The sequence below is a fragment of the Oncorhynchus clarkii genome, chromosome 1, assembly GCF_045791955.1.
Source record: "Oncorhynchus clarkii lewisi isolate Uvic-CL-2024 chromosome 1, UVic_Ocla_1.0, whole genome shotgun sequence".
NCBI classification, from domain to species: Eukaryota; Metazoa; Chordata; class Actinopteri; order Salmoniformes; family Salmonidae; genus Oncorhynchus; species Oncorhynchus clarkii.
Window position 1 is genome coordinate 25,053,439 of NC_092147.1, and position 26,842 is coordinate 25,080,280.

Consider the following 26,842-nt stretch of genomic DNA (forward strand, 5'->3'; position numbering starts at 1 on the left):
AATTGGGCGTGCAAAATTATTCAGCCCCCTTAAGTTAATACTTTGTAGCGCCACCTTTTGCTGCGATTACAGCTGTAAGTCGCTTGGGGTATGTCTCTATCAGTTTTGCACATCGAGAGACTGAAATGTTTTCCCATTCCTCCTTGCAAAACAGCTCGAGCTCAGTGAGGTTGGATGGAGAGCATTTGTGAACAGCAGTTTTCAGTTCTTTCCACAGATTCTCGATTGGATTCAGGTCTGGACTTTGACTTGGCCATTCTAACACCTGGATATGTTTATTTTTGAACCATTCCATTGTAGATTTTGCTTTATGTTTTGGATCATTGTCTTGTTGGAAGACAAATCTCCGTCCCAGTCTCAGGTCTTTTGCAGACTCCATCAGGTTTTCTTCCAGAATGGTCCTGTATTTGGCTCCATCCATCTTCCCATAAATTTTAACCATCTTCCCTGTCACTGCTGAAGAAAAGCAGGCCCAAACCATGATGCTGCCACCACCATGTTTGACAGTGGGGATGGTGTGTTCAGCTGTGTTGCTTTTACGCCAAACATAATGTTTTGCATTGTTGCCAAAAAGTTCAATTTTGGTTTCAACTGACCAGAGCACCTTCTTCCACATGTTTGGTGTGTCTCCCAGGTGGCTTGTGGCAAACTTTAAACGACACTTTTTATGGATATCTTTAAGAAACCCAGTGCTCCTTGGGATGTTTAAAGCTTGGGAAATATTTTTGTATCCAAATCCGGCTTTAAACTTCTTCACAACAGTATCTCGGACCTGCCTGGTGTGTTCCTTGATCTTCATGATGCTCTCTGCGCTTTTAACGGACCTCTGAGACTATCACAGTGCAGGTGCATTTATACGGAGACTTGATTACACACAGGTGGATTGTATTTATCATCATTAGTCATTTAGGTCAACATTGGATCATTCAGAGATCCTCACTGAACTTCTGGAGAGAGTTTGCTGCACTGAAAGTAAAGGGGCTGAATAATTTTGCACGCCCAATTTTTCAGTTTTTGATTTGTTAAAAAAGTTTGAAATATCCAATAAATGTCGTTCCACTTCATGATTGTGTTCCACTTGTTGTTGATTCTTCACAAAAAATACAGTTTTATATCTTTATGTTTGAAGCCTGAAATGTGGCAAAAGTTCAAGGGGGCCGAATACTTTCGCAAGGCACTGTACCTTACTGTATATACTGTATATTTTCTTTCTGAGTCTGGCTGTGTTTCTGACTGCAGATTAAGGCTGTCTGGAAAGCTGAGTGATATCCAGTCCTTTAAACTCTCCTCCAGCTCTCTCATACCTTTACACTCCTCAGCCAATGATAACAGATCACTTATTTATATTTACCCAGGAGCCTCTGTTAGTTTTTTATTCTCTAACTTCTCTATCTCCTTTAACTTCCTACATGTCTTGTTTCTATGGAAATAGCTGCATGTATGCTCTCCTCTCTGACTATACAACTGTAAATAGTCATGAAATCACTATCAATTCCTATACAGGAGTGAGTGACCTTCTCATATTCTCTGTACTGCCCTAGGGATAAGAGACTAGAGGACCAATCAGTGGTGGAAAAAGTTCCCAATTGTCACACTAAAACTAAAGATACCTTAACAGAAAATGATTCAAGTAAAAGTCACCAAGTAAAATATTACTTAAGTAAAAGTATAAAAGTATTTGGATTTAAATATACTTAAAGATGCACTATGCAGAAATAGCTCCGCCATTTCCTGGTTGCAAAGATTATAATAGTTTGTCTAATTTCAGTTCATGTGTATAGTAGAGAATCATTGTTCCATCTAATCGGCTTTAAAATATATTTGACATAAAAAATAGTGTATTTTCAACTGTTTGAAGCTGGTGTACAAAACCGAAAGTAAAAGACACAAAAACTAAACTTAAGCACAGGAAGCACTAGTGCACTTACAGTAGAACAATCTACCGTTTCTGCGAATGACAGATCTATAACTGACATTTCTATTTGAAAAGTTATATATGCAAAGCTCCTAAAGGCTCACCCAGAAAGACTCACAGCTGTAATCGCTAACAAAGGTGATTCTAACATATATTTACTTAGTGGTGTGAATACTTATGTAAATTAGATATTTCTGCATTTCATTTTCAATAAATTTGCTAACATCTTTTCACTTCACCATTACAGGGTACTGTGTGTAGATGGGTGAGAGAAAACATCTATTTAATCATGTTTTTATTCAGGCTGTAACAACAACCTTTGGAATAATTTAAGGAGTATGAATATATTCTGAAGGTACTGTATACACTTAAGTATGAAAAGTAAAAGCTATAAATCATTTTCAATTCCTTATATCAAGCAAATGAGGAAGCACAATATTTTTTTAGATTTTTGTTTTATTAACGGATTGCCAGGGGCACACTCCAACACATCATTTACTAACTAAGCATTTGTGTTTAGTGAGTTCGCCAGATCAGAGGCAGGAGTGATGATCACATGTTACCGAGATAAGTGCGTGAATTGGATAATTTTCCAAGCCTGCTGCTAAGCATTCAACATGTAACGAGTACTTTTGGGTGTCAGTGTAAATGTATGAGAGTAAAAGGTACATCTATTATTTAAGAATGTAGTGGAGTGAAAGTACAACTTGTCAAAAATATAAATAGTAAAGTACAGATACCCCCAAAAAACAGGTAAGTAAAAATACTCTGGCGTACTACTTAAGTTATACCCCTTTCAAACTAAAACATTTTTCCGTCAACTTTAGCATTCCTGACACCTTTTAGCCGAATTTTCTTTATATATGAAATATATATGAAAGGTATTGCCGGTGGCAAAAACTCTACTTTTATTTCCGCCAAATCGACCTAGTCAATATTCCCATAAAGTTCTGACTACGGCTTAGTATTTAATGTAGCCTTGAAGCTGAGCCGGCATTGGCACTCCATCTTAAGTTCCTGGTGGTTGCTAGGCAGACAGAAATTGACATTAAATTCTCTAGCAACAGGTCTGCTGGCCATCGGTTTGTCAGCATGCTAATTTCACACTCCCTTAAAACTTGAGACATCTGTGTTATTGTGTTGTGTGACAAAACTGTGGTCATTTAATGTCCATAGCACAAGGGGCACCTGTGTAATTATCATGCTGTTTAATCAGCTTCTTGATATGCCACACCTGTCAGGTGGATCTTGGCAAAGGAGAAATGCTCACTAACAGGGATGTAAACAAATTTACACTCAACATTTGAGAGAAATACGTTTTTTGTGCATATGGAGAATTTCTTGGAGTTACGTGTTGTGTTTGTATTTTTGTTCAGTGTACAGTATAAGACATTTCATGTAATACGTGGATCAAGATTGGGTTTGCCTTGGGCTCTGTTTCAAAATACTTTTTTTAATATGACAGCGGTTCCACACGTTGCTGTGGCGCAAGTTGTGTGTGAAAAATATTTGTTGTATTTAATTTAGTTATATTTCATTGTATTCTTAGCCTAATATTAAATAGCCTATGTGTGTGTTGACTGTGTTCAGAGAAGCCTAAGTGTGTCTTGTCTGGTTAATGAACAAAATAACTATTGATTTCATGTACATGGCACAGCCATTTAGTATATATGCTGCACAGATCAGAAGTGTTCCCTCAAAGCTGCATTCGGGCGCAGTAGCTAAATATCAGCCCACAGAGAGAAGCACAAGATTGAACTTTCTTGAGCAATGGTCACCCATCGGTCAATCCCCATCGACTGGTATTCCAAGTCTATTGCCAAACATTTCTGTAAAAAAAAACAATAAAGCATTGTATTCCAAAAAGTTGCCAAAATAAATATTGCTTTTTGATGAAACATGTCAATCACAGTGTTTAGTTCAACAGGTTACTACTATTGACTACTGGAAGACACATTGTCAAGATTCTGTCTTTCTTTTCCTTATGGACAGACAGACAGATAGAAGAGTGCCGATCAATATGCGGGCTGTCAAACCTCAATAGGCACAATGCGTGTGTGAAAAGAGAATAAAGCTCCAACGTTGCTGACACAACAAACAGAAGTCGGAATCACATTTACAGTTTTTCTCAATTGTTAACCTCTCACAGCTCCCCTCCTACTTTGTGCAATTTCTGCCTGAAGACATACCCAAATCTAACAGCCTGTAGCTCAGGCACAGAACCAAGGATATGCATATTCTTGGTACCATTTGAAAGAAAACACTCTGAAGTTTGTGTACATGTGAATTGCATTTGGGGGAGTTTAACACAATAGATCAGGTTTAGATAAAACAATGAAAAAAAACATACATTTTTTATTTTTATATCATCTTTAAAATGAACAAGATAAAACAAACATTCAGATAGGGGACAATTTCAGTGAAAAATATAAGAGGGCAACAGTACTTGTGCAAAGTTTCAGAATGATAACTTACAAAATGATTGTGCTACATGACATTTATCATGAAGTCACCCAGGTGTCCCACACAAGTAGCCCAAATGTACCCAAGTGGCCAAATTGGTGAAGGTATACATTTTGAAACAAATAACTATATACAAAATACCAAAATGGTATTCTAACACACCCCCCCACAAAAAAAAAATTGAGAAAAAAAAAAGAAAAAAAAATATATATATATATTTTTTTATTGATATATATATATATATACATTTACAAAATAACATGGGTAACTATTTACACACTTTCACATTTGGAAGACCCTCAGTCCTCTATCAAATCAAATCTATTAATATAGCAGATATATATAGAGAGTTGAAGGTTGAAGGTTGAATATATTATTATATTATTATTACCTGCTAGATCTACTGTCTCTTTTATATTATGACATTTCAGCTAGATCTACTGTCTCTATTATATTATGACAGACTAGCTAGACTACTGTCTTTATTATATTACAACAGACCAACTGTCTCTACTGTCTCCATTTCACTTTGGCCATTGATGTGGTCCTGCCCTCTCCTCAACAGCCTCAAATAGGCTATTTCATGTGGGTTGGGGTGGGGCGGCAGACACACGCATCTCACATTTCATGATATTACATGTTTATATATTGCTTCTACATTTTAAAAAAAATCACAAATAATATTTTATATTATTAATTTCAAACAAGGGCATTAGCATGATAAGAACTTACCAGTCCAAAATGATGTCCTCTCCCGTTCAAAAAATATTCCTCCACAATCGCTAAATGAAGCGTCCTACAACAATCTCTGTCTCACCTTCCCAATCAATTTATTCTAAAATTGTGTGTGCATCTGTATATCTAGACTTAGATTTAGCTTTCCCTGACTTAGTCGCCATAATGATTGATATATAAACAGCTGAATCTGCGCGTTCACCAAACAATGCGTAGCTCCTTCCGGTATGAAACTTCAATAGCAAATGACTCACTTTACGCTGGAGCTTACTATATGGGTTGCTCTTGCAACACATAAACATGGCGTATTGCCGTTTAGCTCAGCTCATTGGCTATCTACCCAGCTAGATTTCAAGACGATCAGTGGTCATTGGGTTAAAAGACAGTCAATCAACGAAACAGCGGGCAAATCATTGGTGCACAATGATGTCATGACTTGTTCTCTTCAAATCGGTTTCTTTCAGTCAATACGTCCCGCGAAATGGCCCATCAGGTTTGATTGTGTTACAAACAAACCAGTTGATTGCAGTGAAACCAAACATGACTGGAAAAGTCACATTCTGTGTGGGTTATTTACCTGGAATGTGTCGTCGAAAATGGAATGAGACGGAATTCACGACACAAGCGGTTCACAAAATGTTTCGTGTTAGGCTATACAAACTCATTTTATCAAACAAAAGATCATTCATTGTGTAAGAATGAGCATTGGAATTGCAAACAGACGAAGATTGTCAAAGGTAAACAATTTATTTTAATGCAGTTTGTGCTTATGTTATGCCTGTGCTGGTTAAAATTGTTTTTTTTTTATGGGGCTCTATGCCTAGATAAACGCATCGTATTATTTCGCAGTAAATCCTTTTTTAAATCTGACAACGCAGTTGGATTAGCAAGATTCTAGGCTTTTGATACGTGAGACACTTGTATTTTCAGGAATGTTTAATATGACTATTTATGTAGCGATCACAGTATATTGTGGAATTTCAGCCCGCTAGCGGGTTCCGTGCGCAGAGGTTAATACGTTTAAATGTCTTACTCACGAATCAGTGTATACGTCAATATTATTCTCTGAGACTACCCAGAACATGTCCCAGTCCATGTGATCAAAACAATATTGAAGCGTGATTCCGATTGATCAGACCAGCGTTGAATAGTCCTTAGCACGGGTACATCCTATTTTAGTTTCTCCCTATAGGAAGGGAGTCGCAAAATGGAGTTGTGGTCAGAGTTGCTGAAAGGAGGGCGGAGGAGGGCCTTGTATGCATCGCGGAAGTTAGAGTAGCAGTGATCCAGTGTTTTACCAGTGCTAGTGCTACAGTCAATATGCTGATAGAATTAGGTAGCCTTGTTCTCAAATGTGCTTTGTTGAAGTCCCCAGCTACAATAAATGCAGCCTCAGGATTTATGGTTTCCAGTTTTCATAAAGCCCAGTGAAGTTCCTTGTGGGCCATCATGGTATCGACTTGAATGGGGGATGTACACGACTGTCTCCCCTATCTATTTGTGTGTCTGAGGCTTGCAGCCTGGGCCATACAGTACAGTACCACTCTGTCCCCATGCTCACTCATAATGAGGGGAAAGCACCAGACACAGCATTCTGCAGACTGGGACCTTTCTGTCTTCTTATGGATGGTCAACTCATGCAAAAAAATGGGGCAATATTAAAATCAAATAACTTTTTTTTGTCACGTGGCGAATACAACATGTGTAGACCTTGCCATGAAATGCTTACTTAAAAGTTTTTAAAAAGTAAAAAATAACAAAAAGTAACACAATAAAATAAAAATAATGAGGGTTTATACAGGTTAGTCGAGGTAATTTGTACATGTAGGTGGGGTGAAGTGACTCTGCATAGATAATAAACAGCGAATAGCAGCAGTGTACAAAACAAATGGAGAGCGGTGTCAATGTAAATAGTCTGGTGGCCATTTGATTAACTGTTCAGCAGTCTTATGGCTTGGGGGTAGAAGCTGTTAAGGAGCCTTTTGGTCCTAGACTTGGCGCTCCGGTACCGCTTGCCTTGAGGTAGCAGAAGAAAAAAAATGATGACCTGGGTGACTGGAGTCTCTAACAAGTATTTGGGCTTTCCTCTGACACCGCCTATTACATAAGTCCTGGATGGCAGGAAGCTTGGCCCCAGTGATGTACTGGGCCGTATGCATTACCCTTTGTAGCGCCTTACAGTCAGATGCCAAGCAGTTGCCATACCAGACAGAGATGCAACTGCTCAGGATGCTCTCAATGGTGCAGCTGTAGAACCTTTTGAGGATCTGGGGACCCATGTCAAATCTTTTCAGTCTCGCGAGGGGGAAAAGGTTTTGTCGTGCCCTCTTCACGACTGTCTTGGTGTGTTTAGACCATGATAGTTCGCTGGTGATGTGGACACCAAGGAACTTGAAACTCTAGACCTGCACCACTACAGCCCAGTGGATGTTATCGGCCTGCCTTTTCCTGTAGTCCATGATCAGCTCCATTGTCTTGCTCACATTGAGGGAGAGGTTGCTGTCCTGGCACCACATTGCCAGTTCTCTGACCTCCTCCCTATAGGCTGTCTCATCGTTGTCTGTGATCAGGCCGTCCACTGTTGTGTTGTCAGCAAACTTAATGACGGTGTTGGAGTTGTGTTTGGCCACGCAGTCGTGGGTGAACAGGGAGTACAGGAGGGAACTAAGTGCACCAGCCTTACCAGCCTTTCAAAGCACTTCATGGCCACCGACGTGAGTACTATGGGGCGGTAAACATTTAGGCTTGTTATCTTCGCTTCCCCTGGCACAGGGACTATTGTGGTGTGCTTGAAACATGTAGCTATTACAGACTTGGCCAGGGAGAGGTTGAAAATGTCAGTGAAGACACTTGCCAGTTGGTCCGCACATGCTTTGAGTACATTTCCTGATAATCCGTTTGGCCCTGCGGCTTTGTGAATGTTGACCTCTAGCGACTAGCAATCCCGTATCCGGGAGCGTAATCATAGCCTCAAGTGCATTACCATAACGCAACTTTTCCTATTCATGAAAATCGCAAATGAAATGAAATAAATATATTCAAACACAAGCTTAGCCTTTTGTTAACAACACTGTCATCTCAGATTTTCTAAATATGCGTTACAGCCAACGCTAGACAAGCATTTGTGAAGTTTATCATGGCATAATGCCATGCTAGGCTCTGCTGGCAGCAGGCAACATTTTCACGGAAATAAGAAAAGCAACCAAATTAAATCATTTACCTTTGAAGAATTTCAGATGCTTTCACTCAGGAGACTCCAGTTAGATAGCAAATGTTCCTTTTTTCAAAAAATTATATTTTTGTAGGCGAAAAAGGTCCCGTTTGTTCATCAGTTTTGACTGAGAAATCGACCGAAAAATACTTAAACTATAACGGCAAACTTTTTTCAAAATTTGCTCCATAATATCGACAGAAACACGGCAAACATTGTTTAGGATCCATCCTCAAGGTGTTTTTAACATTTTATTCGATAATATATCCTTCAAGGCAATTGTTTTCTCATAAGAAGTGATTGGAAAAATGGCTACCTCAGTATCTTACGCGAGATTTCTCCGGGAGACAGCATGTGACCACTCGCCAAATATGGTCCCTTACAGGCATTCTCCAATGGAAATGCCTAAAAAGACGTCACAATGCTGTAGACAGCTTGGGGAATGCGTGGAAAACGTAGCTCATTCACAGCCATATAAGAAGTCATTGGCATGAGGCGGTTTCAAAAAATGTGACACTTCCTGATTGGATTTTTATCTGGGTTTTGCCTGTAACATCAGTTCTGTGGCACTCACAGACAATATCTTTGCAGTTTTGGAAACATCAAAGTGTTTTCTTTCCAAAGATGTCAATTATATGCATAGTCGAGCATCTTTTCGTGATGCGCCAGGAATGAGCCTACACTTTCTGTCATTTCCCCAAGGTGTCTGCAGCATTGTGACGTATTTGTAGGCATATCATTGGAAAATTGACCATAAGAGACTACATTTACCAGGTGTCCGCTCGGTGTCCTCCGTCGAAACTATTGCGTAATCTCCAGGTGCGTGCATTTTTCCATTTTGTTCAGAGGAGAAACCAAACTGCCACGAGTGATTTATCTTCGAATAGATATGTGAAAAACACCTTGAGGATTGATTCTAAACAACGTTTGCCATGTTTCTGTCGATATTATGGAGTTAATTTGGAAAAAAGTTTGGCGTTGTAATGACTGAAGTTTCGGGTTTTTTTCTTAGCCAAACGTGATGAACAAAACGGAGCGATTTCTCCTACACAAATAATATTTTTGGAAAAACTTAACATTTGCTATCTAACTGAGAGTCTCCTCATTGAAAACATCCAAAGATCTTTAAAGGTAAATGATTTTATTTGAATGCTTTTCTTGTTTTTGTGAAAATGTTGCCTGCTGAATGCTAGGCTTAATGCTATGCTAGCTATCAATACTCTTACACAAATGCTTGTGTAGCTATGGTTGAAAAGCATTTTTTGAAAATCTGAGATGACAGTGTTGTTAACAAAAGGCTAAGCTTGTGAGCCAATATATTTATTTAATTTCATTTGCGATTTTCATGAATAGTTAACGTTGCGTTATGGTAATGAGCTTGAGGCTATAATTACGCTCCCCGATACGGGATTGCTCGTCACAACATTAACTGACTTGCCTAGTTAAATTAAGGTAATATATATATATATATATATTATATTATAATATATATTAATATATATATTTATAAACATTCACCTGTTAAGAAGATTGATGAGGAATTGAAAAACTGTATGGTTGAAAGAGATGGGGCAAAACGAGTGGCTACTAAGTCTGGCTGCACATCTGACAGGCTTACTGTCTGAAAATTGAGAAATGATGTGACTAAACTCAACAAAAAGAAGAAGAACCTATATTATGAAGCCAAAATCAATGATATAATGAATAATGGATAAAAACTTTGGAGTACTTTAAATGAAATTATGGACAGAAAGACAAATTCAACTTCATCTTTCATTGAATCAGATGGCTTATTCATCACAAAACCATTTAATGTTGCCAATTATTTTAATGATTATTTCATTGGCGAAGAGGTTAACACGTTCGCTGAAACTACACCTCAGGTACTCAAAACTCTAAACACAAAACACAAAACAGTTAGCCAATTTCCCCAACCCTACAGTCATCTATTTTTTTATTTTTTTGCAGCCGATTCAGCTGCACTGAGCGCCGAGTTGGCGAACTCTTGCCATTTTGATTGATTTCTTATGTCAAAAAGAACAAACTCTGCTTTCCCGGTGGGTCCGGAAAGCAAATCAAGTACATTATAGGCCTGCCGCAGGCCAATTGGATGTCTCAGATTACCATATACGAGGTAACAGCTGGCTTAAATGCTATAGCAAAACTGATACTGTGAGATTTCAAAAAGTTTAAAACCATGACTAGAGTGACACTGTAAACAAAAACAGAAAATAACTGCTGTTTTTATGAGTGAGTTTACGTTTAAGTTGATACTCAGCGCTGTCAACACTTTCTATTAATCTCTTTTATTAGCCTATAAAATGTGCTTTTTTCCTATTTCCACTTAGCGCTACAACAAGCAGTGCAGCAGTAATGAATAGGCAGGAAAGTGTATCTATCTATAGCCTTGCGTTGCTGTTATTATTAGGAATATTTTACTTTCTCTGTTCATAGGAGTAACAACATTAATTTGTGCATGAGGCAGAAATAATGAGATGTGACTCGAGTTTCGCCATCAGCTGTCCCTTTTTGGTCAGTGTGCAGGAAAGGGAGAGCGGAGGGATGTTGAGAGACGGACCCTCAGTCTGCTGCGCTCTCCCTTTGCTGAGACTGACCATCAGATGCATGCACCATCAGCCCAGTAAAATAATAATAAAAAGCACATTATTTAAATGTATGCTCACTCAGCTGTGCTTCACAAGTAATACAACATGGATCTATTACCGGTGTGATCATGTAGCCTTCATCACATTTTGAAATATATATTTTCTAAATGGCCTGAACAACAATGGGCAATTCAACTAAAGCCAATATGCAGTGGTAATGTATTGGCTATAGCTTTGCGTAGAAAACTCATTGCTACAGTCTTGTTTTTAATTGGTTAATGATGCATACGCTTTACGTTTTTTAAGTAGATTTCGGCTTGCATTTTTACTCAGAAAGTGATCTCGACTCAGAAAGGGTTGGTGACCACTGTTCTGGAGTTTTCCTTGTTAACACTATCACAATCGTGATTGAATCAACACAATATTAGCCAGTTTTATTAATGCAACATACCAAAACAAAACAAACTATGCAAGAGATTTTGTTGTAGGCAGAACACATCCAAGTAGGATTCTATTGGATTGACATGCACGACTCAGCCCGTACTCCAGACAGACCTGTGCAGCATAAATAATCAGAGTTTCAGTATGCCTATATGCAAATAGACCATTGACATATCTGTGCCATTTACTTAGAACTGAAATGTGTTTACAGCATGAGCGGTCATCAGTAAATGGACTTGTTTTGAGATCAAAGCGAGAGCTGCATGTAGCCACGCGTCCACATTTTGTTCACATCCTTTGCTAGTTAGTGAGTTATTAGCCCAGTTATAGACAATTTGTAGTCCTCAATGGGGGAGTGACTGTTTCCTACAAGAGCACAAAACATGTACATTTCTAGATATCTTTGAAAAGCGAGTCAGGTAAAGAGCTTTTTTTGTCTTAAAGGGGCAGTGTTGTATTTTGAGATAGGCTTGAATGATCTAAGTAGCCAATAGGCTGAGGGTAGCATAATTGGTCTGATTCTATGTAATAATGGAAAGGGAATAATAGTGGATTTTATTTTGCAAAGTGGTGTCTTGCATCAAACAACACAACATAATTTTCAGTCACCTCCTCATCTGAAGGAGAAGTGGATAAACAGGTTAATGTCTGAATGATAGAATAGCTATTTCCATTTAAATTGTTATGGTAGGCATTTTCTCCATTGTTTTTGATGGTAGCCCACTCTGGTAGGCCTACATTATGATCAAATAGCCACAGTAGCCTACTTTGCCACTGTTAATACTGTAACTTAACGTGAGTACAGCCTCAGTGTTCACATTAAATGTGCGCAGGAAGTTGCACAGAATTTTCAAAACGTTCAAGTTTGTGCTCAGCAGACCTGAAATTTGCTCAGTGCCGGAAAAAGATGAGAGGGTAAATCGCAGACCAGTAACATAAATATTCCATTCTATTATAATAAATAATAGTGTTTCTTAGGACCTGCCTACAGCAAATGAGTAATGAATTTATTTGTGATAATGTATATTCAATGGATTTATTCAAATAGACTCATATCGGCCCACATCTACTCCCACTACTAAACTTGCCGGCATGTGCATGGGAAATGTGGTAAAAATGGGACTGTATGAATTGGGCTCTAAAAAACATTGCCATATTTTTTCGTAAAGGATATTACTTCACACCACTGGGACAACTTAAATGCATTTGGAAGCTTCAGATCTCGACCAGCAGCAGGAAGGGAGTACATAGTCATCTGTCATCTACCCAGAGCCAGACTCACTCTGAGGGGGATTATCCAAGCATGACATAGGCATGGAGAAAGACTTCGGAGTTAGTCCAGCTCAGTGTCTCCAGAACTCTATGAATACCATGCTTAATTAATGCTTCATTGCAAATGAGAGAGAGAGCGAGAGAGCGAGAGAGCGAGAGAGAACATCCTCTGTGTACACCATAAAACACCAAATAATACTTGCAGAGCAGAATTAGGATGATACCCGCTAATGATCAAAATCCAGAAAAGAAGCATTAACTTTTACAACCACCTAAAAGGAAGCGATTCGCAAACTTTCAATAACAAAGTCATCACATACAGAGAGATTAACCTAGGGAAGAGTCCCCTCAGCAAGCTGATCCTGGGGCTCTGTTCACAAACACAAACAGACCCCACAGAGCCCCAGGAAAGCAACACAAATAGACCCAACCAGATTTGATTTATTTATTTTTATTTCACCTTTATTTAACCAGGTAGGCTAGTTGAGAACAAGTTCTCATTTGCAACTGCGACCTGGCCAAGATAAAGCATAGCAGTGTGAACAGACAACAACACAGAGTTACACATGGAGAAAACAATAAACAATAAACAAGTCAATAACATAGTAGAAAAAAAAGAATCTATATACATTGTGTGCAAAAGGCATGAGGAGGTAGGCAATAAATAGGCCTAAGGAGTGAAAAATTACAATTTAGCAGATGAACACTGGAGTGATAAATGATCAGATAGTCATGTGTCATCTACCTGGTGTGCAAAAGAGCAGAAAAGTAAATAAATAAAAACAGTATGGGGCTGAGGGTGGTAAATTGGGTGGGCTATATACCGATGGACTATGTACAGCTGCAGCGATCGGTTAGCTGCTCAGATAGCAGATGTTCAAAGTTGGTGAGGGAGATAAAAGTCTCCAACTTCAGAGATTTTTGCAATTCGTTCCAGTCGCAGGCAGCAGAGAACTGGAAGGAAAGGCGGCCAAATTAGGTTTTGGCTTTAGGGATGATCAGTGAGATACACCTGCTGAAGCGCGTGCTACAGGTGGGTGTTGCCATCGTGACCAGTGAACTGAGATAAGGCAGAGCTTTACCTAGCATAGACTTGTAGATGACCTGGAGCCAGTGGGTCTGGCGATGAACATGTAGCGAGGGCCAGCCAACTAGAGCATACAGGTCACAGTGGTGGGTGGTATAAGGTGCTTTACTAACAAAACGGATGGTACTGTGATAAACTGCATCCATTTTGCTGAGTAGAGTATTGGAAGCTATTTTGTAGATGACATCGCCGAAGTTGAGGATCGGTAGGATAGTCAGTTTTACTAGGGTACGTTTGGCGGCGTGAGTGAAGGATGCGAAATAGAAAGCCGACTCTAGATTTGATTTTGGATTGGAGAAGTTTGATATGAGTCTGGAAGGAGAGTTTGCAGTCTAGCCAGACACCTAGGTACTTATAGATGTCCACATATTCTAGGTCGGAACCATCCAGGGTGGTGATGCTAGTCGGGCGTGTGGGTGCAGGCAGCGAACGGTTGAAAAGCATGCATTTGGTTTTACTAGCGTTTAAGAGCAGGTGGAGGCCACGGAGTGTTGTATGGCATTGAAGCTTGTTTGGAAGTTAGATAGCACAGTGTCCAAGGAAGGGCCAGAAGTATACAGAATGGTGTCGTCTGCGTAGAGGTGGATCAGGGAATCGCCCGCAGCAAGAGCAACATCATTGATATATACAGAGAAAAGAGTCGGCCTGAGAATTGAACCCTGTGGTACCCCCATAGAGACTGCCAGAGGACCGGACAACATGCCCTCCGATTTGACACACTGAACTCTGTCTGCAAAGTAGTTGGTGAATCAGGCAAAGCAGTCATTAGAAAAACCGAGGCTACTGAGTCTGCCGATAAGAATATGGTGATTGACATAGTCGAAAGCCTTGGCCAGGTTGATGAAGACGGCTGCACAGTACTGTCTTCTATCAATAGCGGTTATGATATCCAAGTACCTTGAGCGTGGCTGAGGTGCACCCGTGACCGGCTCGGAAACCAGATTGCACAGCGGAGAAGGTACGGTGCTATTCGAGATGGTCAGTGATCTGTTTGTTGACTTGGCTTTCGAAGACCTTACATAGGCAGGGCAGGATGGATATAGGTCTGTAACAGTTTGGGTCCAGGGTGTCTCTACCTTTGAATAGGGGGATGACCGTGGCAGATTTCCAATCCTTGGGGATCTCAGATGATACGAAGGAGAGGTTGAACAGGCTGGAAATAGGGGTTGCGACAATGGCGACGGACAGTTTCAGAAATAAATGGTCCAGATTGTCAAGCTCAGTTGATTTGTATGGGTCCAGGTTTTGCAGCTCTTTCAGAACATCTGCTATCTGGATTTGGGTAAAGGCGAAGCTAGGGATGCTTGGGGGGGGGGCGGAGCTGTTGGCCGAGGTTGGAGTAGCCAGGAGGAAGGCATGGCCAGCCGTTGAGAAATGCTTGTTGAAGTTTTCGATTCTCACGGATTTATCGGTGGTGACCGTGTTACCTAGCCTCAGTGCAGTGGGCAGCTGGGAGGAGATGCTCTTGTTCTCCATGGACTTTTTGGAGTTAGAGCTACAGGATACAAATTTCTGCTTGAAAAAGCTGGCCTTTGCTTTCCTGACTGACTGCGTGTATTGGTTCCTGACTTCCCTGAACAGTTGCATATCGCGGGGACTATTCGATGCTATTGCAGTCCACCACAGGATGTTTTTGTGCTGGCCGAGGGCAGTCTGGTCTGGAGTGAACCAAGGGCTATATCTGTTCTTAGTTCTGCATTTTTTGAACTGAGCATGCTTGTCTAAGATGGTAAGGAAGTTACTTTTAAAGAATGACCAGGCATCCTCAACTGACGGGATGAGGTCAATATCCTTCCAGGATACCCGGGCCAGGTCTATTAGAAAGGCCTGCTCGCAGAAGTGTTTTAGGGAGCATTTGACAGTGCTGAGGGTTGGTCGTTTGACCGCGGACCCGTAACGGATGCATGCAATGAGGCAGTGATCGCTGAGATCCTGATTGAAGACAGCAGATGTAGCAGGTGTATTTGGAGGGCAAGTTGGTCAGGATAATGTCTATTAAGGTGCCCATGTTTACGGATTTAAGGTTGTACCTGGTGGGTTCCTTGATGATTTGTGTGAGATTGATGGCATCTAGCTTAGATTGTAGGACTGCCGGGGTGTTAAGAATATCCCAGTTTAGGTCACCTAACAGAACAAACTCTGAAGCTAGATGGGGGGCGATCAATTCACAGATGGTGTCCAGGGCGCAGCTGGGAGCTGAGGGGGGTCGGTAGCAGGCTGCAACAGTGAGATACTTATTTCTGGATAGATTAATTTTTAAAATTAGAAGTTCGAACTGTTTGGGCATAGACCTGGAAAGTATGACAGAACTTTGCAGGCTATCTCTGCAGTAGATTGCAACTCCTCCCCCTTTGGAAGTTCTATCTTGACGGAAAGTGTTATAGTTGGGTATGGAAATCTCAGAATTTTTGGTAGCCTTCCTAAGCCAGGATTCAGACACGGCAAGGACATCAGGGTTGGCAGAGTGTGCTAAAGCAATGAGTAAAACAAACTTAGGGAGGAGGCTTCGGATGTTGACATGCATGAAACCAAGGCTTTTTCGATTACAGAAGTCAACAAATGAGGGTGCCTGGGGACATGCAGAGCCTGGGTTTACCTCCACATCACCCGAGGAACAGAGAAGGAGTAGGATGAGGGTGCGGCTAAAAACTTTCAAAACTGGTCGCCTAGAGCGTTGGGGACAAGGAATAAAAGGAGCAGATTTATGGGCGTGGTAGAATATATTCAGGGCATAATGTGCAGACAGGGGTATGGTGGGGTGTGGGTACAGCGGAGGTAAGCCCAGGCACTGGGCTGTATCTTGTATCTCTGGATATGCTGGTTATAATGGGTGAGGTCACTGCATGTGTGGGAGGTGGGACAAAGGAGGTATCAGAAGGTATGAGGAGTGGAACTAGGGGCTCCATTGTAAACTAAAACAATGATAACTAACCTGAACAACAGTATACAAGGCATATTGATATTTGAGACAGACATACAGCAAGGCATAAAGTAATTGCAGGTCTTGATTGGGAGAGCTAGCTAAAACAACAGGTGAGACAACAACAACTAGTCAGCTAACACAACAACAGCAGGTAAAATGGCGAGGACTAGGCAGAGAGGGTTCGGATTAGCTACACACAGAGCCTGAGTTCGCGGCTGGGGCCGACAGATAAAACACAAATAAACAGAATGGAGTACCGTGATTAATGGACAGTCCAGCAGGCATCAGCTATGTAGCCAAGTGATCATAGTGTCCAGGGGGCAGCAGTAGATAGAACAGGGAAGCCGCCACTACGCTAGCACGCGGGCGACACGACACAGATCATGAGAAAGAAAAAAATCTCTTCCCAACTATTTTGCAATCTAAATGGCACAGCTGTCAATTTTTTGGTCTTTAAATGAAAATGGTATATATTTTTTTACAATTTTTATCACAATTCTCCTTAACCAATTTTGGTCTTTAATGCAGGGCTGACATAAGTTCCTTACTTTTTCCCTTTTTTCCCCCCTTTTTTTTAATCAATTCGTATATTTGAGTTTAATCACAATATTTGTTGTATTATTTGTTCTGTCTTTTCTGGTGGATTAAACTGAAATTGCAACCAACTTTCTATTGCTTGTTTAAAAAATAACAATATTTTGGGGATTATTCCGTTTTCAAATAATAAAGGGAAAAAGGCCATTATATAACATGGGGTGAGACTTTCTTACTAATTTGTAAATAAATCCAGTTTGTTATGTAGAATTATTTATTTCAGTTTTTAGAGGGAGAGAAATGAAAAGCTCACTGTGTCTATTTTTTGAAAAATGTCAGTCCACAAGTCAAGTGTAATTCCCCCATTGTATTTACCCAAGTTCTCTCTTAACTCCAGGACCATCGATGCAGGACTCTCGTGCCAGAAGAGGGACTCTCAGACTGAAAAAGCCTCCATTAATTTACGAAAAGATAGTCAATTTGTGCCACAGTTTAGACTACAGATAAATAGATCAGTGTTCTAACTCCCCCTTGTGATAGTGTGGTGCCACCATCTACCACTAACAGCCGCGGCATAAGTTCATAACTTTTAAAGGAAGAATATAATGTATATGTATATGTATATAATTACTTGACACATTGGAAAGAATTAACCAAAAAACTGAGCAAACTGGAATGCTATTTGGAAACTGAGCTGCACTTCTCTCAGAATTACAAAACAAATACAATTTTGATAAACTCCATATCTATTGGTGAAATACCACAGTGTGCCATCACAGCAGAAAGATTTGTGAACTGTTGCCACAAGATAAAGGCAACCAGTGAAGAACAAACACATTCTAAATAAAAACACATATTTATGTTTATTTATTTTCCCTTTTGTACTTCAACTATTTTCACATTGTTACAACACTGTACATAGCCATAATATAGCATTTGACATGTCTCTATTCTTTTGAAACTTTTGTGAGTAATCTTTACTGTTAATTTCTGATTGTTAATTTCACTTTTGTTTATTATCTATTTCACTTGATTTGACAACATAAACATATGTTTCCCATGCCAATATAGCATTTTTAATTGAATTGATAGAGAGAAAGACAGAGATAGAGACAGAGAGAGAGTGAGGGGGGATGCTGTGATTACAGTGTGTATAAAGGAGGAATGATTGGAATGAGGACATAGTCCAGTGAGTCCAATATCACACAGAGACATCTGGCCTGCGTGTGTGTACTGTACAGTACATGTTCTGCTATACTTGTGAGTACCAAATGTGTGTGTGTGTGTGTGTGTGTGTGTGTGTGTGTGTGTGTGTGTGTGTGTGTGTGTGTGTGTGTGTGTGTGTGTGTGTGTGTGTGTGTGTGTGTGTGTGTGTGTGTGTACAGGTTTTACTATACTGGTTACTATACTATACTACTATACTGTTTGCTGCACTGAAAGTAAAGGGGCTGAATAATTTTGCACGCCCAATTTTTCAGTTTTTGATTTGTTAAAAAAGTTTGAAATATCCAATAAATGTCGTTCCACTTCGTGATTGTGTCCCACTTGTTGTTGATTCTTCACAAAAAAATACAGTTTTATATCTTTATGTTTGAAGCCTGAAATGTGGCAAAAGGTCGCAAAGTTCAAGGGGGCCGAATACTTTCGCAAGGCACTGTATATGGCATGAGGACATAGTCCAGTGAGTCTAACCTCAGAGAGACCTCTCTGGCCTGTGTGTGTGTCAGCCTGAATTAGCAGCCATGTAATTATCCCTGATGTGATGCTGTTTCCGGGATTAGCTGGAAATGCAGTAATTTTGCCCAGATACCACAGAATTAGGTAAAGAGTGCTTCATCACTGAAGCCACTTTGTGTGGGTGTGTGTGTATATATGTCTGTCTGTGTGTGTATGTTCCTGTCTGTGTGTGAGAGAATGTTCGAGAAAAGTCCTGGTAATCAATTCATGACTCATTTCCAAATTCTGAATATATTTGTGCAGTAAATTGGTCTAGCAGACCAAGGGGGAGAGAGAGTGTAACTATATGCCATCCTTGTAGTTATGTTTTTTTCTGGATCTACTGTGACTAACAGTACAACAGCCATCCCAGCACAAAGCCTGCAACTAGTAACAACCATGAACAGCACCTTTCAATGTATAACTCAAAACCCACACACAATTCTTTAAACCACTGATACATGACCATCAAACACAGACAACTAGATAGGCAAACAGCCCCTTACACAAACTCATGCAGGTGGACGCAGTCACACTCCTTTATAGAAATCTAAATGTAACTGAAGTGAAATGGCAGCCTTTAATGCGTGCATGATTGCCAGTGGGGAATGAGATTGGCAAATCAGTGTGTGTGTTTATGTGTGTGTGCATGTGTGCTTGTGTGTGTGTCTGTGTGGGCGATCTTTTGTGTGTGCGTGCATGTCTGAGTGTGTAGCTGGGGAGAGCAGAGGAGGGAGATGTAAATGTCAAGTGTTGTGCTTGGCTGTGTCTTATTTGAACCCACCTGGGCCTGCTGGCTCCCTCTTCTCCTCTCACTTTCTCAAGGCAATGCTAACCCCAGAGGCACTAGGCTAAACTAGATTCTCACAGTCTCTTTATGACTATTTTGTCACAAAGCTCCAACTTCTGACGGATAGTGTCAAGTCACCAATAAGAGAATATGAAACAATTTTCACTCAGACAGATTCTGCTAGAAATATACACAGTCTAGATCTGGCATCAAAGTCTGCAGCTGAAACCTAAACACATCTTCTGTGAATTTTCTCTAATTTTATGTTTCAGCCATTTTTGTTGTACATAAACGGATAAGCATCAGCTGATGGAATCAAAATGTTGGTGTTTCTTTCTGCTGTGTGCGGTATGGCAGGGTACTCACCATGTAGGAATTGATGGCCTCTCTGTCCAGCTCTTGGCTAACAGACACCTCTCCAGTCAACCTGTTGATGGTGAACACCCCCTTTGGGTCCTGATCTGCACCCGACCCAGTCATATGGAAGATGTGGTCATCCTCCATGCCTGACGACATCACCTGGAGCAACACACAATAAAGTACAACAAGTAGTCATTAGCAAACTGTCAATGCTAAACGATAACTGACTGTATAAATCCAACTAAAAATATGGATTGTGTATTCATTACATATTCAAATAAGGCAAAATTTTCCAAGCAAACGTCCCATTGATGTCAAAATATGAAATATTGAGATGAGAATATGGTTTGGCCAGAAGTCTAATCAGATGTGTACTCACAATAAGCTAGCAAAGGCATCAACATCCACAGGTCCCAGCAGGAGAAGGCAGGTTAGAAGCAAAAGAGATCAGAGTATGTTAGATTCACACTGTACTGCACACTCACATAAGGCTACACATGTCAAACACAGACTAGTTTACAGACTGGTCCCAGATCTGTGTGCTGTATAACCAACTCCTATCATTGTTGTGATGCCAAACATCAAAGAAGATGGCACAAACATATCTGGGACCAGGCCACAATGTCTTTACTACAGGAAGATATACAGGTAACTGACAAAATAACTTGATTAAATGAAGGATACAAAGTTTATTGAAAGCAGGTGCTTCCACACAGGTGTGGTTCTCGAGTTAATTATGCATTTAACATCTCATCATGCTTAGGGTTATGTATAAAAATTCTGGGTAGGCCATTATTTTGGATACCATGGCTATGCCCCCATAGGATAACAATGCCCCCATCCACAGTGCATGACAACGATGTCAGCCATATGCCACTTGAACACTTATGGGAGATCCTGGAGAGGTGCCTGAGACAGTGTTTTCCACCACCATCAACAAAACACCAAATTTATTGTGGAAGAATGGTGTCACATCCTTCCAAAAGATTTCCAGACACTTGTAGAATCTATGTCAAGGTGCATTGAAGCTGTTCTGACTCGTGGTGGCCCAATGCTCTATTAAAACCTCCTCGAGTTGATTTCAGCGACCCCACTGAAATCGAATTAGCATAATAAAAAACGTTCCCATCAAAAACCGTCAGTTTAAACTAGAGATATCATTTTTTTTGCAGTGGATGCATCTCAATCCACCACATCTGCGGTAAAAGATGACAGAGCTAGAGCAATGTTTGTCAGACCTTAAGACTTTCCGGAAATCGGTCTTTTCACAACATCGTCTGTAGCGTCCGAATGGTTTGGCCGACAAACTATGAGACTCTCACAATGGTGTTCTCCGTTTTGCTCTACAACCCCCCACAAGCATTTTGGAACTTGTCTGGAGTTGATGCAGCCGATCTGACAATTTCTGTCTGTAGCGTCCGTACAGTTTGGGCTACACACTAATATGAGCTCTATGGAAAGGTGAGACTCTCATGAATAGGTCAGTTGTGTTGCTCTAGGATACCCACAGGCCTCCAAAGACATTGTGTGAAGGTCCCCTGGTACCAGTTAAAAAATGAAATACAGTAGTTCCAAAAATAAGGGGTTAAATATATGTAAAAAATAATAATTCGCTTGAGTGTCTGTTGTTCCATGTAGTGAATCTGTTATTCAATTTGTTTGTGTGGGCTAATAGCAGTAAAGCCAAATTAAACATTTTAGCAAATCATTTTTTACATTTATTTTTTATACTTCAAGGGCAGATACAGTACAGATATGTACGTATATTAATTTAAAATACATTTATACGGTGTCCTTCAAACCACAAGGAAAACAATGGGTGGTTAGTTAATTTCAAACACAGATTAATGTTCTGCCGATTGACATTTTTCCCAAAATATCCTTGATTTCCTTTATCCCATAGATGCTGTACAATAGAACATGTGTTTTGAGGACAGCGTTATCATTTTTTTTACATTTGAGAGTGCATGATGTCCATGATGAGAGTCTAATTTAGTTGCTACTCAAGTCACATGGCACACAAAGAAAACACATACAGCACATGTATGTATAGGCACAAGTGTAGTCCTGTGTCTATTTGTGTACAAGGAAGGCAGCATTTCAAGGTCATCTGTTGTTCCTGTATAGACACTGTGCTAATCCGCTGGTGGGGTTTGCTATTTAGAGCCATTGAAGTCCAGAGCCTTATAGTTCTAAGAGGAAATCCAACTGGGCCAGTGTAATCCCTGCAACAAATCTACAGCTTGTTTCAGCACTTCCCAGTGCCCAGTGATCAATGGATCTGCTGACTTCTACAGGTTTCAGAAATACAAACAATAGATCCGTTTTCAATCAGACTGCCCCCTGGAGTTAGTCTTGGGGGCGATGGATAAAGGGTGTCTTTTAAACGTGTGTTGGTTTTCAAAGCCGAAATTTACCATTATTTAGGACATTTAAGCAAGCTGCCTTTTTCAGGGTCATGTCCATTTATTCAAACCATCTCTGATCCCTACCAACACTTTATTTCAGCACTCCACCACATTGTGGCCCAGTCCAGTGGCTAACCTAAGCCGTATATCTCATAGGGCTGTGAATCATTGATGTTGGCCATTTTTGTCATGAACTTTAGTCCTAAGTGTCTGTAAGTTTTTTTGGATAAGTGTGCCTCCATCTCCACTACGGACGCAGAAGGAGCCATGCTCCACAGTGGGGGTAAATGGCCCCTCCCCTCTGCCTTCACCTCTCAGGGAGCTAGAAGGTCATGTCTAATGAGAGAGTGCTTCAAGCGTTCCTGGGGACTAGTGCTAAAATCCAGCCTTTCTACTCTCACTTGAAAGTGCATCTGGTATGAGGCCAGCATTCTGAGCCTCTCTCTCTCTCTACTCCGAGACTGGGTACATTGCACGTTCCACAGGCCCCCACTATTCTCGTACTCTCCCTCTGTGCATCTCGTTTGAAGTAGCAAAACGTCAGACTCTCAACAGTCCCAAGCCACTGGAGTATGTGGGAGAAGAAACTACAGCACCTACTCTTCATTCAGCCTTCATATATTATGTAGTACCCTTCCTCCTCCTCCTCCTCCTCCTCCTCCTCCTTCTCCTCCTCCTCCTGTTCCCTCGTGTGGGACGCTACCGTTCTCTAGATAGGCTCTGTAATGGCCTTCGAAGAGTCCCGTGAGATGTTGCTAAGGGAGTGATTCTCTTGTAGAATACCAAGTTTACCCTTTTTTCTCATACACAGTAGCTACACTAAACACACACAGCTAGCAAATGCAATAGATAGAACTGTTTTAAAACAGTTATTAGGTAGGCAGAAAAACCCTGCAGAGTGATTGTTAAACTGGGTCACATGAAAAAAGGACCCAATATGTAGTCAGAGTTTGCACATGTAACATCTTAATGAAGTAGCTATACAGGCAGTGGGGAAGGTGAGTGACAATGGGGCAATAAGTTGAGATGAATAGCAACAGGAAGTGTCATGAGGAGTTTAAAGGGTGTGTGCAGGGGGAATGTGATTCTCTGAGCTGCTGCTGTGGCGATTCATTTCACACACATGCACGCACGTGCGCAAAAACACACACACCCACACCCAAACCCAATTGGCGCTCTCCATAGTCTTGAGCACCCCTGTGTGGGAGCTCTAGTGGGAGAAGCTCACATATTTCTATCAACACTCTTAACCATTGCAGCAAACATGAAATAGTGCAGGGCTCTTGCTGTAACCTGCTGATGACAGGGGTGTGTGGATCCTCTCTCCATCTCCACATAACACAACAAGAGAAGAGAAGAGGTGGAGGAGGCTCTACACCACTGGAGCACTTTGCAGTAGTCTCCTGATAAGCTCTGGTTGGATGAATGCTAAATCTTTTCAAGTGCAATGTTGTGCATCACGCCAGTCCAAACTCATACGACGGCTTGACTGTACACCTGCCTGTGAGATCTAAAGTATGCTAATGCATGATGGCTCAGTCCACCAGCACTGTAAGACACTTCACTGACTGTAGATGAAATTCTGTCACTTAGAATTTTGGGCAAGGTGAAGTTTCCAGTAGCATGAAAGTCAACAACAACTTGGGGCAAACAAGGCAAATGAGGAAATACAGACAGAGACGTAGAGAGCACTTACACACTCCCAGTCTCAGAGAGTGTCTTTCCGTGTCAGGGAAGAGTGGAGATACAGTCTCTCCAGTGAGCAAACAGATTGCACCAAGATGTTCCCAAGGAGCTCTTCACAGCTATGGAATATATTCAGAACAGAACAGGAGCCACACAAGGAGTATCTCTCTGGTTGCATAATAGGGTCATCACTGGCAGGCAGGTGGAGAGATCTTCTAAGGTGCTTCAGATATTCGAACAAAGTAAAAGCAGCAGCTGATAATAGCAATCAGAGGCTAAGAACAGCCTGATTGTCTACCCACTCTGCTGGTAATTAGCAGGAAGTATCTGGAGGGGCCCCTGGTCCCTGGGCCTCCTGGTCCCCCCTGGCCTTTGAGGTGGTGATGAGCCTCGTACTCGTTGCACAATGTCCATCCGCTCACATCAGTGGGGAAACAATGGTACAATTAGTGCCTCTGATTGGCTGTTAAGTCCTCATTAAAGGAAATCAGCCAAGGTGGAGGTGGAGGTGAGGAACTTTCAGGCTAAGAAGAAAATGTGACAAAAGACAGTGTTAACTCTTTGCGCAAAGAAAGTTAAAGGTACTGTAAGCTTCAGTAAATTCAGTGAAGTTATTTCTATGAAGACACAGGCTGATCCACTTAGTCTGAATTAAGCTGTGTTCTGCACTGCCCTCCAACAGCATATACTGTAGTCTCTGATAGTGAAAGTCCTACTGCTCTCCCTGCAAGGTAACCATCAGAGCATTCACAAGAGAAGAACTCTATGTATGTTAAATAAAACTGGAGGCTTTAATTTGTAAATTTCTGTCACACCCTGATCTGTTTCATCTGTCCCGATGCTTGTCTCCACCCCCTCCAAGTGTCACCCATCTTCCCCATTATCCCCTGGGAATTTATACCTGTGTTTTCTGTCTGTCTGTGCCATTTTGACTTGTTTTGTCAAGTCAACCAGCGTGTTACTCTGTGCGCCTGCTTTTTCCTTTTCTCTGTTTTGCTAGTCCTCACAGTTTTGACCCTTGCCTGCCTTGACTCTGATCCTGCCTGCCTGATCATACTGCCGGCCCTGACCTCAAGCCTGCCTGCTACTCTGTACCTCCTGGACTCTGACCTTGTTATGATCCTTTGCCTGTCCACAACCATTTTCTTGCCTGCCCATTGGATACTAATCAATATCACAGACTCGAACCATCTGCCTCTCGTGTCTGCATCTGGGTCTTGCCTTGTGCCCTATACATTCCTCACCATCCTGACCAGCTTCCTTCATTTTCTTCCAGTTCCTTCTATCTTTCACTATTTTTCTCAGTCTTTTCTCAATATCACAAATAATCATAATGTTCTGATTGAGATGTTTCTCTGAATGCATTACTGTGAACTCAAAGTTTCAATGTGACCATTAATAGAGTTATCTAGGAAACAAAATATCATACTCATAAAATAGCTCTTAATATGAAGTTGATAGCAATATCAGTGGTGTCATGACGTTGCCCTTTCTGGGTGTAGCTCGTGGCTGATCCCCCCCCTCACTCTCTCTCCTAAACCCAGGTTTTGTTATCTCAGATTATAAATTCCTGGCAGAGAGAGAACAAAGGACTTCACTTGGCCAAACTCCTAAATCCCCAAAATTAAACAATTACCTCTACTTTTGAGAATGTGGGAAGGGTCCGTGAACAGGTGTGACGAGTGTGTTTCATTTGGTGATCTCATGAAGGACAGGAAACACACATAACTGTATCTCCTGAAGTGTACATTTCCCAGCTGTCAGGTTTGGTTTACATCTAAATATTGTGAAACGTATGTGATTAAACATGAAACTATTAGTGAAAAGATGTAATGTGACGTTAACATAACATTCTAAATGAGTGTATGGACTTTCATATAAAGATGAACTTGTCAGTGGCCACGCCCACATGAGCATAGACATTACGTTGGCGTCATGGACCGCCCTTTTCTACTGAAACGCATAAAACCCACTCCTGATGAAATTCACACCAGACCAAGCAAACCCCGGTGTAAGCGAAGGTTGAAAATGGTTGAATTTCTAAGAACAAAACATGCCGGGTGACACTGGTGTGTGAAGTGGTTTAAACTACAACTCTACCAAAGGACAAGACCATACCACGTGGAGCATTGGCTACACGGCTGGAAATGGTTAAACTCTGAGACTATCGATCACTACAGAATAAGAGCAACTCGTAGACGTATAATTACTAGTCTTCAGCTAGAAATTATGTAAGTCTAGAACGAGAGTACCGACAACAACCGAAGAACATATTCTATGAGAACGTTTCTGAATGGTAGTCTAAAGTATCCATTCTAATAACCACAAAATACTTTGATCTTCGGGGAAACACATCCAGAGAGACTCTGTTGACTCTCTCCAGCAGACAGACCGGATTCCAACAGAGAAGATAACAACAACTAATGGTCGGAAATATAATATATTTATTTTATTTTTAAACAAGCGGTTGTTCATGTAAAGTAGTAGCAATTTCTAGGAGTGTAGTAATCCTCAATGAGTTTCCCGCTCTTGAACTGCACACCTCTTTTCTTTTGTCTACCAAGCCGTCATATCGGCTTTGCCCACTAGGGACTTTTTCTTTGTATCATTGTTAGCAACCCAATGTGTAATATTTACTGTTTATGTATTTCTGTGATTTCATTAGTTAGTAAATAAATAATGAAGCCAATTTGTA

At 40.9% G+C, this 26,842-nt stretch overlaps 1 protein-coding gene across 1 annotated transcript in view; it reads right to left on the reverse strand.

Annotated features, from left to right (window-relative positions):
- Window positions 1-20,180, reverse strand: part of LOC139415873 (cadherin-13-like) — a 345,399-nt gene extending 325,219 nt beyond the window's left edge. Inside the window, exon 1 of the mRNA XM_071164006.1 lies at window positions 20,060-20,180. Coding sequence (XP_071020107.1) covers window positions 20,060-20,173 — 114 coding nt within the window. The 5' untranslated portion in view covers window positions 20,174-20,180. The remainder of the gene's footprint in view (window positions 1-20,059) is intronic.
- Window positions 20,181-26,842: the final 6,662 nt, after the last annotated feature.